Raw genomic sequence first — 12448 nt, 5'->3', positions numbered from 1 at the left:
AACACACAGGTTGATATCGGCTCCCCTCCCCCCCTCCCTTCCATGGTGCATTTTATGACTTTCTTTTCCACTGCATTTTCTAATTTCTCTCTCTCTCTCTCTTTCTCTCATCTATATATATAAATGTAAACTGGGCATGTGAGTGGGTGTCCACTTTTCTCTGAATTACGTTCAAATTTTGACACAATGTCCAAAGCGAATATGAGAGTGACCATATACAGGTTGCGTAGACAGATGTCACACCTGGGCCACGTAAAAACCCCCAAACCCTGTGTTCCAGAACTCACAAATCACCCTCAAGCGCATGCACCAATGTTGCAAAACACCGCCCTCTAGCGACTGCTACACTGGTACTGCACCTAGGAAAGCTTCCGTCTCCACAGCATCTTGGCTCGCCTTTCCAGACTGGGCCGAGTGGAGGTGGGGGCTTGCCTGGGTGGGGGGTGGGGGGGAGGGGTCAGGATAGGTCATGGGTCAGGACAGGGTGGGGCCAATCACAGGGATGAGCGGGGTGGGGTGGGGGGAGGGGACGGGATAGGTCATGGGTCGGGACAGGGTATGCCCAGCCACAGGGATAAGCCAGGGGTGGGGGGAGGAGGGGGCGGCATACCTCATGGGTCGGGACAGGGTGGGGAGAACCGCAGGGATGAGCCGGGGTGGGGGGAGGAGGGGATGGGATAGCTCATGGGTCGGGCCTGGGTAGGGGGGGATCACAGGGATGACCCTGTGTAAACAGAACACGCGTAAAGCATTTCAACAAAATGAAGGGGGACTCTGAAGGTGAGGGGAGTCTGAAGGGGGACTCTGAGGGTCCATTTAACAGACTGACCCACAGCAACGCGTGGCCGGGCCACCATCATCTTTATACCTCAATATTTTTTCTTACTGCCAAATTTATTCTATTAGTGTTAACTTCTTAATATGTTTACAATATGTCTCTAAATATTCCGTAAATCATTTCCAATCTTCCTCAAATAATTTTTTATCCTGATCTCTTATTCCATTTGTCAGTCTTGCCATTTCTACATATTCTATGAACTTTGTCTGCCATTCTTCCTTTGTTGGTGTTGTTTCTTCCCTCCAGCTCTGAGCATACACCATTTGTGCTGCTGTAGTAGCATACATAAAAAGAGATTTATGAGCCCTGGGTATATTTACACCTGTTATGCCTAAAAGAAAAGCTTCTGGGGTTTTAACAAACGTCTTTTTAAACATCCCCCCCTCCCAACTCATTATATATCATTTCCCAGAAGTTTTTAACCTTTTTGCATGTCCACAACACTGTACTTATCAAAATGCCATTCTATTTTCCCCAACTGCACCCTGACTTAATCCAAATTTACTGTTCGTGCCTTGATAGATTTTCTGTGGAAACAGTAAATCTAGATTAAATCATGGCGAGGGGGGATATGGGGTGGCATTTTGATTTGGATAATGTCATAGGGAGGCTATACAAAACTTGCAAGTGTGAGCAGCACTGAATTCACAAGCCACTTGCGCCCCATGCAAGACTTTGGGCCTCTCAACGTAGCCAAGTTGATTATCCACTTACTTGAAGTGCATCAGCATGCTTGTTCAAAGCTTTTGCAGAGTCACTTTTAGCTTCCTCTGTGAGCAGACGGTTGGTGTTTTCAAGCCAAACCTGGGTGCTCTTCAGGAGTTCTTCACATTCTTCCATCTTGCTGGTAGCCTTTAGCATAAAACACCACATTATCATTTTTACACTAGGCTGAACGAACGAAGCCCTGAGATTGTTGAAAGGTTTCAGCTTTATGGTAATTACAGTAATGGAAGATAATATGATGAAATGAAAGTGTTGAAAATGTAAAGAAAAAGGAATGAACCTTTTACCACATGTGGATGTGCCCCAAAGTAAAAGTAAAAAAATTAGAAGCCATTTATTGGGAATTAGGGATAGAAGATAGATGTTATATGTTTTTCGTATGCCATATATATTGTGTAAGATGAAGGATTATGGAACTTGCCGAACTGACTGGGAGATTACATGACCAGGAAGAGGAGATGGTAGAAGTTGATTCGAAGAAATTTAATGATAGTTGGAAAAAAAGTATTTTAATATATAACATCTTAAATACCTTAGGGAAGTGATATAGGCTTTCGGTGTTAATGTAGGATTTAGGTTAAATTTATGTATGTAGGATGTTTTAATATAAAAATTTATTTAATTTTAAAATTGGGAAATTGCCAAAGTTGATTAGAAATGAAATTCAGATGGGGGCGTCTGGGGGAAGTCACCTAATGATGTTAAGAAAAGTTATGTTATGTAAGAATAATAGTTTTGTTTTTGTTGTGTGTCTATGTTTTCTTATAAAATGAATAAATATTATTATTATTATTATTTTAAAAAGAGATTGTTGAAAGCTGCTGCAAAGCAATTTCAATAAGCTGTGTAGCTGCTCGTGACACCTATCCGGAAAATAGCTTTTTCACCATAGGTTTCCATTCCTGGTTTAGAATATGAGAGCTGGGGGGACATGGGGAGGGAGGGTGTATTAACAATATGGGGGGGGGAATTGGATACAACAAAGAAGAATATTAGCAACACTGGGTACTTTTGCAGAAACTTCCTTTGTGTCGTCAAATGTTTCCAGCTCTGCATTACTATACCCTACAGGGATCGAACTTCCAACCTTGGCATTATCAGCAGCATGCTCTAACCAACTGAGCTACCCACATTGGACATTTGATTAGCCGGGTCTGCCTTTCCATTGTCCCCAGCTATCTCTTACCCTGTTCAAGTCTGCAGTTCTGCGCTCAGCCCGCTGAGAGACTTGCTGGTATCGTTGCAGCGGAATCATCCAGCGATCCATCAGCTCTTGACCCTGCTGGCCAGGATCTTGCTCCACGAGGTCTTGAATCTCGGAATCCAGTTCGTTCATTTTGTAATGCCATAGGTCCAGCATGTCCCAGATTCTCTGCGTGCAGCAAAAACAGCACATCCATTAACCAAAAGGGGCTTTATTCCTGTTTGTGATCTGTTTGGAGACACTTGCAACAGCAGTTAGGGATGAGACAAATGTAAACAGGAGTAAGAAAAGGTGATTGCGAAGATGACAGTAACAGACCATCAAGCTCAGTTAGAATTGAAGAACGAAACAAAGTGGTCTTGGAATTATTAGAAGACAGAAATAATTAGCATCCAGATTTATTTTTAAATGGTTTGTAAAAAAGAACTGTTGGAAAACAAGCAGAATTTTGGGGTACAATTTTAAAAATCAAGTTTCAAAACTACTACAGTGCTCTCCACCAGTTTGGCCACAAGGAGGAGTTCAGAAGCATCCATTTCTGCATTTTTGAGTTGTTATACTGTATACAGCCCTGTGATCCTTGGATGAACGTATATAAATTTTTATAAATAACGATAATCATAACCACAGTTGCTCATTTCACCCAAACTGAGACAAACAATAGTTACTTCTTCAACTCTGTTGTTTTCTGAACAACCCAAGATCAAGCCACCGTCTACAATCCAGGCCAGTTCAGACAAACCATCGTTTACAGCTCACAAAGTTTCATAGACTGGATGAAACAACCTGTTGTTAGTAGAAAATGGAAGCAGTGGATTCCAATCTGGTCGATGCAACTGTGGAGGGTGGGACCCGGGGAAGGAGCAGGTCTGCTACACATCACGCCATCTTCTACAACCTGGTGCTCCCCAGCTGTTGCTGGACTACAACTCCCATCACCCCTGACCACTGGTAATGCTGGCTGGGACTGATGTGGGTTTGAGCCAAACATCATTTGGAGGGCACCAGATTGGGGAAGGCATTAGACAAGGATGGGAGGTAACCTGCAGGCAGAGCCAGGGGCGTGTAACAGTTAGAGTGTTGGACTAGGACATGGGTAGGCAGACTAAAGCCCAGGGGCCGGATCCAGCCCAATCGCCTTCTAAATCCGGCCTGCGGATGGTCCGGGAATCAGCATGTTTTTACATGAGCAGAATGTGTCCTTTTATTTAAAATGCATCTCTGGGTTATTTGTGGGGCCTGCCTGGTGCTTTTACATGAGTAGAATGTGTCCTTTTATTTAAAATGCATCTCTGGGTTATTTGTGGGGCCTGCCTGGTGTTTTTACATGAGTAGAATGTGTCCTTTTATTTAAAATGCATCTCTGGGTTATTTGTGGGGCCTGCCTGGCGTTTTTACATGAGTAGAATGTGTCCTTTTATTTAAAATACATCTCTGCGTTATTTGTGGGGCATAGGAATTCATTCTTTTCCCCCCTTCAAAATATAGTCCGGCCCCCCACATGGGGGGGTTCGCCCCCCCCAAGTCTGCTGACCCCTGGACTAGGACTTGGGAAACCAGGGTTCAGATCCCCACTCCGCCGTGAAGTTCACTGGGTTACCTTGGGTTGGGTTTGACACTCTCAGTCAGCCTAGCCTCCCTCCAAGAGGTTGTTGTGAGGATAAAATGGGAAGAGGAGCCTTGTAGGCCACCTTGGAGTAAATGTGGGGTATAAATATCTTAAATAAACAGACCTAAGCAAAACCCTTGTTGAGTCATCAATACCTTCTGGATTTCTTTTGCTCTTGCCGTGCTCTTGCTCTTCTGCTGCAGCATGTTTTCAACTGCTTGCAAGCCTTTGCTGATGTCTTGTATTTTTTTATCTGCCGTGTAGTGTGGGGAAAGCTTCAGGGATTCAGTGGTGACCTAGAGCGGTTTAAAAACAACACCCAAAACAAAATGAAAAGGCCTGCAACGGAAGGGAGAGAGAAGAAGAGAAACACAAAGACCAAACTAACACGGGACCTTTCAAATTACGTTCAGGTTTCTTGCCTTCTTTAAATCGCAATAATCTGCAAACCACCAACAGATCTTTTTAAACAATCCTTTATACATCAAACCACGTCTCAGGCAACCTCTGTGTCATCTCTTTTCTTTCTATGCTTCCTACATCTATCTCTATGTGGAACGAATCTGCCATCTCTCCATTTTATAGAATCATAGAATCCTAGAGCTAGAAGAGACCACAAGGGCCATCCAGTCCAACCCCCTGCTGAGCAGGAAACACCATCAAAGCATTCTTGACATATGCCTGTCAAGCCTCTGCTTAAAGACCTCCAAAGAAGGAGACTCCACCACACTCCTTGGCAGCAAATTCCACTGCCGAACAGCTCTTACTGTCAGGAAGTTCTTCCTAATGTTTAGGTGGAATCTTCTTTCTTGAAGTTTGAATCCATTGCTCCGTGTCCGCTTCTCTGGAGCAGCAGAAAACAACCTTTCTCCCTCCTCTATATGACATCCTTTTATATATTTGAACATGGCTATCATATCACCCCCTTATGAATCTCTAGAGGTTGGGGGGAGAAGATACATAATCATATTATCCTGCTGAGGGTTCTAAGGATGTAAGGAGAACCTGCCTGCTGGATTAGAACAATCTATATATATATAAATGTAAAGGGTCCATGTTTGGGACTTTCCACTTTTCTCGGAAACCGCTTGACCGATTGTGTTCAAATTTGGACACAGCGCCCAGTACCAATACGCGAGTGCCAACATAACCTTAGATTCCACACGTGTCAAACCTTTGGCAGGTAAAAACGGAATTTTCTCCGAATAAAAAATAAAAAATAGCACCCTCCAGTGGACGTCAAAGGAACATACACCTCACCTGCTGCCATTAGCTGCATACTATCAGTGACATCACAACAGAACATTCCAAACAACTGAATATGGGCCTTTAACAGAAAACAACACCAGTACGGGGGAACCGGCCAGGCCGCAGGGGTTTGCGAGGGGGACAAGGTGGGGCCAATCACAGGGATGACCCGGGGTGGGGTGGGGGCAGAATAGGTCATAGGTCAGGACAGGGTGGGGGGAGTCACAGGGATGAGCCGGGGTGGGGTGGAGGGGGCAGTCACAGGGATTAGCCACAGCAACGCGTGGCCGGGACAGCTAGTAGTCTATATAAGTCCAGCATTCTGTTTCCCAACCAGAGCCTCCTAAGGGAAGCCTGGCAAAGTAAAAGGTAAAGCTAAAGGACCCCTGGATGGTTAAGTCCAGTCAAAGGTGACTATGGGGTGCAGCGCTCATCTCGCTTCAGGCCGAGGGAACCAGCGTTTGTCCACAGACAGCTTGCCGGGTCATGTGGCCAGCAGGACTAAATCTGATTGGCAAGCCCAAAAAGCTCAGTGGTTTAAACCATAGCGCCACCGCCGTCCCTTGGGAAGCCAGGAAGAAGGGCATGAGAGGGCAATAGGATGCTGTTGCTTTCAGCAATAGATATATATAACAGATATGTTAATTGTGATAAACAGCCTGCTCCTCCATGAATTTGCCACTCCTTTCAAAGCCTTAAAAAGTTGGTGGCTGCCACTGCCATTTCTTGTGCAAGCAATTCCATAGTTTAACTATGGATGGTGTGAAGAAATGCCTCCCTTTTGCTTTTCTGAATCTCATACTGTTTATTTTCACTTGATGACCCCACTGAGTCCAAGTATTACAGGAGAAGCAGAAAGAAATCATTCTTGCCACGTCCTCCATACCATGCATAATTTTATAAAACTCTGTTTCATGACTCCCTGTTACTTAAACTTCACTAAAGGTAAAGGGACCCTTGACCATTAGGTCCAGTTGCGGACAACTCTGGGGTTTCGGCGCTCATCTCGCATTATTGGCCGAGGGAGCCGGCGTACAGCTTCCAGGTCATGTGGCCAGCATGACTAAGCCGCTTCTGGCGAACCAGAGCAGCACATGGAAACGCCGTTTACCTTCCCGCTGTAGCGGTACCTATTTATCTACTTGCACTTTGACGTGCTTTTGAACTGCTAGGTTGGCAAGAGCTGTGACCGAGCAACGGGAGCTCACCCCGTCACGGGGATTCGAACCGCCAACCTTCTGATCGACAAGCCCTAGGCTCTGTGATTTAACCCACAGCGCCACCCGCGTCCCTTAAACTTCACTAGAAAGGTCAAATTACAAATTACTGGACTATATTGCAAAAATGCAAAAACAAACGAAGTTGGCAATTTTTATTTTTAAACAGCAAAATAGAATGCATATACAACTAATATTATCGGTCTTTTCTACAGTCATTGTTCTTATTACCAAGCAGTAAAACACTTTTTAAGGCAACTAACATTTTCAAATAGAAAATGCCATGATAATCCATGTTCACATTTTTTAAAAAACCCGAACATGCAATGCACATTTTAGGGATTAAAGAACAGCCTGAGCTCCCATTGAATTGTTGTCATGTTAAAGCTAAGCAGACTGCCCAGGATCTGCCTGACAAATAAGCCAATGGGCTTATAAACATGTGGGAAGACTGAACGGTGGTATAGCCTAGTGGTAGGGTATCTGTTTGGTATGCAGAAGGTCCCTGGTTTGATCCCTGTCTTCTCCAGGAAGAGACCTCTGCCTAAATCCCTGGAAAGCCGCTGCCAGTCCGTGTAAACAACATTGAGCTAGATGGAGCAATAGTCTGACTTAATATATGTCGGCCTCCAATGCTATTCCTATATTCTATGCTCTTATTGTTGAAGCTACACAGTTATAGATCAGGACAATGCCTTAACCAGAGACCATAAGCAACCCAGGTCTTTCCAAACGTCAAGCAAGAAATGCATGCAAATAACCCGGAAATCCAATGTAAACTGTTCTGAGCATCAGAGTAAATAAATGTGGCTTTTACCTTTTCTTCTAGCTCTTGCAAAGTTTGCTTGCAGTCTTCCAAATGAGTTTCAATCTCAACAGGAACTATCGTATACATTTCAGAGTATTTGATACGTAGCTTATCCATTATCTCCTGGAGAATTTGCTTCTGGCTGTCTATGGCTCTCTGGATATCCTAAGAGGGAGAAGGAAGCAATTGTTAGGGAGGGGAGTCTCCACTCTGGTTAGCAAGTGGACTGGTAGTTTTGGGTGCCGTACAAAGCCTCATTTTGACTAGGCAGGCAAGCAGGTTAAACCTGAGAGATGCTCGCGTTGTTTAGTCGGATGATGCTTTTCAATTCACCCAAGAATAAATTAAACCTGATACTATTCCATTGTCCTGTCAAGGCATATTGACAGATGAAATAATATATTGAGCACAGAAAATACATCTGTGATTAATCCTCGCAGCTTGGTTTTGTTGCATGTGGGAAGAAAACCCTTTTTTAAAAAAAACACCACATATTTACCAAATGAAGTCCTACCAACAATAAAATGCAACAAAAAGCAACAGAGCTGGTATATTTAACTCTTGTGTCCATTCTAACGAAAAGATCGGAGAAAAACAGCCAGTCCCAGTTCTGCATGAAGAGTATCAGTTTCATGAGCTAAAAGGAACTTGACAGTTGTCTACTATTTGTGGTCCAGAAATTTAATCTGATCTACATGGCAGAAACAACTGAAAAGAAGCAAATTTTCAGCCAAATTTCTAGGACGTTTTACTTACAAGTGTTGCTCCTAAGGCCAAGGCATTTCCCTGGCACCTAAATACTGAGCTTTGAGATTCGAATAAACGTATTTTGCAGTAAGAGAAGGAAAGTGGAAAGTTAAGGGCATTTGTTCACCTAATAACCTCCCAAAAAAGAAGGCACCGCCTGTTTCGATGAATAAAAAGAGGCTGCCTTGCAGTGTGTGTGAACCTTTGTGTAGCCAGGGGCATTGATGTTGATTTATGCAAGTGCCTCTCTAGTTATCCCTTTATAAGATGCAGCTTCTGTCTATTATCTTTGGCCACACTCCCGCTATACATTTAAAGCAGTGTCAAATTACTTTAAAGAGTCGTGGCTTCCCTCAAAGAATTATGGGAGCTGTAGTTTGTTAATGGTGCTGAGAGTAGTTAGGACAGGCATGTCAAACCTGCGGCCCTCCAGATGTTTTGGACTATAATTCCCATCTTCCCCAACCACTGGTCCTGCTAGCTAGGGATCATGGGAGTTGTAGGCCAAAACATCTGGAGGGCCGCAGGTTTGACATGCCTGAGTTAGGAGATCCCTGTTGCCCTCATAGATCTACAGTTCCCAGAGTTCTCTGGGGGAAAGGGTTGGCTTGCTAAACCACCCTGGGAACTGTAGTTCTGTTATGGGAATAGGGCTCTCTTAACAACCCTCAGAAGCCTTAACAGACTACAGTTCCCAGGATTCTTTGCGGGGAAGCCACAGCTGCTTAAAGTGGTTTGATACTGCTTTGAATGTTTGGTGTAGATCAGTGGTTCCCAATTAGGGGTCTGGGGACCCCTGGGGGTCCGCAGAAGGTACCCAGGGGGTCCGCAGCCCCATCATTTGCCTCCCCCCACTAATTTTTTGTCATTTTTGCATGGTAATATCACAAATTTTACGGTCTGTTTTATCAGCGCCCCATCTATGAAGACCCCACCCTGAAGTTCCATTGCAACCACAAAGCATGACAGTGGATGTTTTACCAACCTCAAGTTTCGCTGTCTTTTCATTAAGTGGTTCTAAGTCTGTTTCATGGAGCAAAGATTCAGTGTCATGTAATGAAGCCTTCAAAGCGCCGATCTCCTCGTTCACCTTGTCCCGCTCTTCAATTTCAGACTGCACAGCATCCTTTTGCTTTTGAGCCTTTTGGAAGAGCCTGGGAAAATCGCAAGTCGTAATATTAAGGGGAGGTGTCAAGGGAAGCTAGAATCTTGAGTTCTAGCAGGCTCCTAACATGAGCCCATTACCTGGTTTCTAAAGGCCTTAAACTCAAGCACAGCTTTCATTTCCACTCACTGAAAACTGCCGAGCTTCTCTATCTTCAAAACTATTACCAAACAATGTCTACTTAGAAGTATGAGGCTTACTCCCAAGTAAGTACATTTGGGATTGTGGGCTTAAGGATCGTCATACACAATCAGTAGTGGGTGGTGGGGCAGTGTGAGTGGGGATGTTTTGATCTCCCAGCTTCCCCATGCCATACATTGCTGTCATTTATTGGGAGGTAAAGGTAAAGGGACCCCTGACCATTAGGTCCAGTCGTGACCGACTCTGGGGTTGCGCGCTCATCTCGCATTATTGGCCGAGGGAGCCGGTGTACAGCTTCCAGGTCATGTGGCCAGCATGACAAAGCCGCTTCTGGCGAACCAGAGCAGCACATGGAAACGCGGTTTACCTTCCCGCTATAGCGGTTCCTATTTATCTACTTGCATTTTGACGTGCTTTCGAACTGCTAGGTTGGCAGGAGCTGGGACCAAGCAACGGGAGCTCACCCCGTCACAGGGATTCGAACCGCCGACCTTCTGATCAGTAAGCCCTAGGCTCAGTGGTTTAGCCCACAGTGCCACCTGGGTCCTCCACCTGGGTATTGGGAGGTAGGGAGAGGCAAAGCAGTGGGGGAGCTCGGCATGGTGCGGCTGTGGCGGCAGGAGCCAATCTGATGCTCCTGCCACCGTGTCCACGCCATGCCAAGACCCCTGCTCTTAGTAACCCCTCCTCTTAGTAACACAGTTTTGGGAAGCCAGGGGAGCGATGCTGCGCCAACCCACCTGCTACTGCACAAAAATACGCTATGAGTAATTAATTGGTTAGATTTATCACTTTTAAACTAGGCCCAAGGAACCTGTGGCTCTCTAGGTGTTGCTGGACTACAGCTCCCATAATCCTTTACCAGTATTGGCTGGGGCTGATGGGAGCTGGAGTCTCGCTACACCTGGAGGGCCACGGGTTTTCCCTGCTTTAGAAGAAGAGTTTGGATTTGATAACCCGCTTTTATCACTACCCTGCGGCCAATAAAGTGAGATGAGCACCACAACCCCAGAGTCAGTCATGACTGGACCAAATGGTCAGGAGTCCGTTTACCTTTAAGGAGACTCAAAGCAGCTAATAATCTCCTTTTTCCCTTCCTCCCCCACAACAAACACTCTGTGAGGTGAGTGGGGCTGAGAGGCTTCAGAGAAGTGTGACTAGCCCAAGCTCACCCAGCAGCTGCATGTGGAGGAGCGGAGACGCGAACCCGGTTCCCAGATTACGAGTCTACCGCTCTTAACCACTACACCACATTGGCTTACAATTACAATTATGCTTTACTGTGGGAAGGTGTTTCCTTTTATGTGTCCTGAATCTCCCACATTTGGCTTCAGTAGAGGATTCAGAGTCTTAAGACTCATGAGAAATGAAGAAGAACGTTTCTCCGTCCACTTCTTCCAAGCCAAGCATAAATGTGTGTATGGCTCAACATTTACTTAGACTTACTCTTTTGTTCGATTCTGCATGGTATGGATTTCATTCATAACAGGAAGGCCTCCTCCCTCCGCAGACGGACATTCGGGGACCCTGAGAATGCTCCTGACGCGTTGAAGTATTAAGCGCAACAACAGTTCCTCAGCATTCACACTTTCTCCATAAATATTTGTACATTCCAGGAATTCTTCCAGCTCCACTCTGCTGGCTGTCTCCTTTTCTTTCGGGTTTTCGGGCAGTTCTTCCTGAAGATTGTCTAGAATGATGCTTTCTCGTTCCATCTGAAGAAAGAAGATAGCCACCGGGGGAGGGAGAAAGAGAACAAGATTACGATCCTGGGCACTCTTACTTGCAAGTAGTACACATTGAACACACAGTGGGATTTATTTCCGAGCAAACATGCATAAAGGACTGCAGTTAATAACACGTATTTCATACAGAGAATGTAAAACAGCCATGATTATTTATTGCTCTTAACGTAATGTATTTGTGTGCAGTAAGTGCATTTATATTATACAAGAGGGACTTCCAACACTTCTGTTTCAGCTGCTCCGTTCTATTACCCCTCCTCACCTGTTCTCCATTTCCCTCCTGAAAACCAATCAGCATTTTGTGCCACTGAGCATGCTCAGTCCTCAATCGGCTGTTTAGGGAAGCTTTTAATGTTTGATGGATTTCTGTATTTTTATATTTTGTTGGAAGCCGCCCAGAGTGGCTGGGGGAACCTGGCCAGATGGGTGGGGTATAAATAATAAATTATTATTATTATTATTATTATTATTAATTATTAATTATTAAGTAGGGTTGCCAGACTCAATAGAGGACAGGACTTCAGAGCCAGTGTGGTGTAGTGGTTAAGAGCGGTAGACTCGTAATCTGGTGAACCGGGTTCGTGTCTCCGCTCCTGCACATGCAGCTGCTGGGTGACCTTGGGCTAGTCACACTTCTCTGAAGTCTCTCAGCCCCACCCACCTCACAGAGTGTTTGTTGTGGGAGAGGAAGGGAAAGGAGAATGTTAGCCGCTTTGAGACTCCTTCAGGTAGTGATAAAGCGGGATATCAAATCCAAACTCTTCTTCTTCTTCTTCTTCTTCTTCTTCTTCTTCTTCTTCTTCTTCTTCTTCTTCTTCTTCTTCTTCTTCTTCTTTAATTGCCCTACTCTCTTTTGAGTCTGGAAACCTTAAAGAGAAACCAGCAGACCCTTTGTTTAATTTCCAAGCAAAGGGTCTGCTGGTTTCTCTTTAAGGTTTCCAGACTCAAAAGAGAGTAGGGCAATTAAAGGCACAGAAGTCCTGTCCTCTATTGAGTCTGG

At 44.9% G+C, this 12448-nt stretch overlaps 1 protein-coding gene across 4 annotated transcripts in view; it reads right to left on the bottom strand.

The window, feature by feature from the left end:
* SYNE2 (spectrin repeat containing nuclear envelope protein 2) overlaps positions 1 to 12448 on the bottom strand; it is a 233425-nt gene that overhangs the window by 103061 nt on the left and 117916 nt on the right. For all 4 annotated transcript variants that reach the window (XM_060271444.1, XM_060271437.1, XM_060271442.1 and 1 more), the window contains exons 50-55: positions 11150 to 11418; positions 9383 to 9551; positions 7660 to 7815; positions 4533 to 4673; positions 2751 to 2936; positions 1553 to 1690 (exon numbers count right to left, since the gene is read on the bottom strand). In XM_060271444.1, the coding sequence (XP_060127427.1) occupies positions 1553 to 1690; positions 2751 to 2936; positions 4533 to 4673; positions 7660 to 7815; positions 9383 to 9551; positions 11150 to 11418 (1059 nt within the window). The remainder of the gene's footprint in view (positions 1 to 1552; positions 1691 to 2750; positions 2937 to 4532; positions 4674 to 7659; positions 7816 to 9382; positions 9552 to 11149; positions 11419 to 12448) is intronic.

The sequence above is a fragment of the Zootoca vivipara genome, chromosome 1, assembly GCF_963506605.1.
Source record: "Zootoca vivipara chromosome 1, rZooViv1.1, whole genome shotgun sequence".
Lineage (NCBI taxonomy): Eukaryota > Metazoa > Chordata > Lepidosauria > Squamata > Lacertidae > Zootoca > Zootoca vivipara.
Note: the sequence above shows the minus strand (reverse complement) of the source record. Positions and strands in the feature narration are given on the sequence as shown.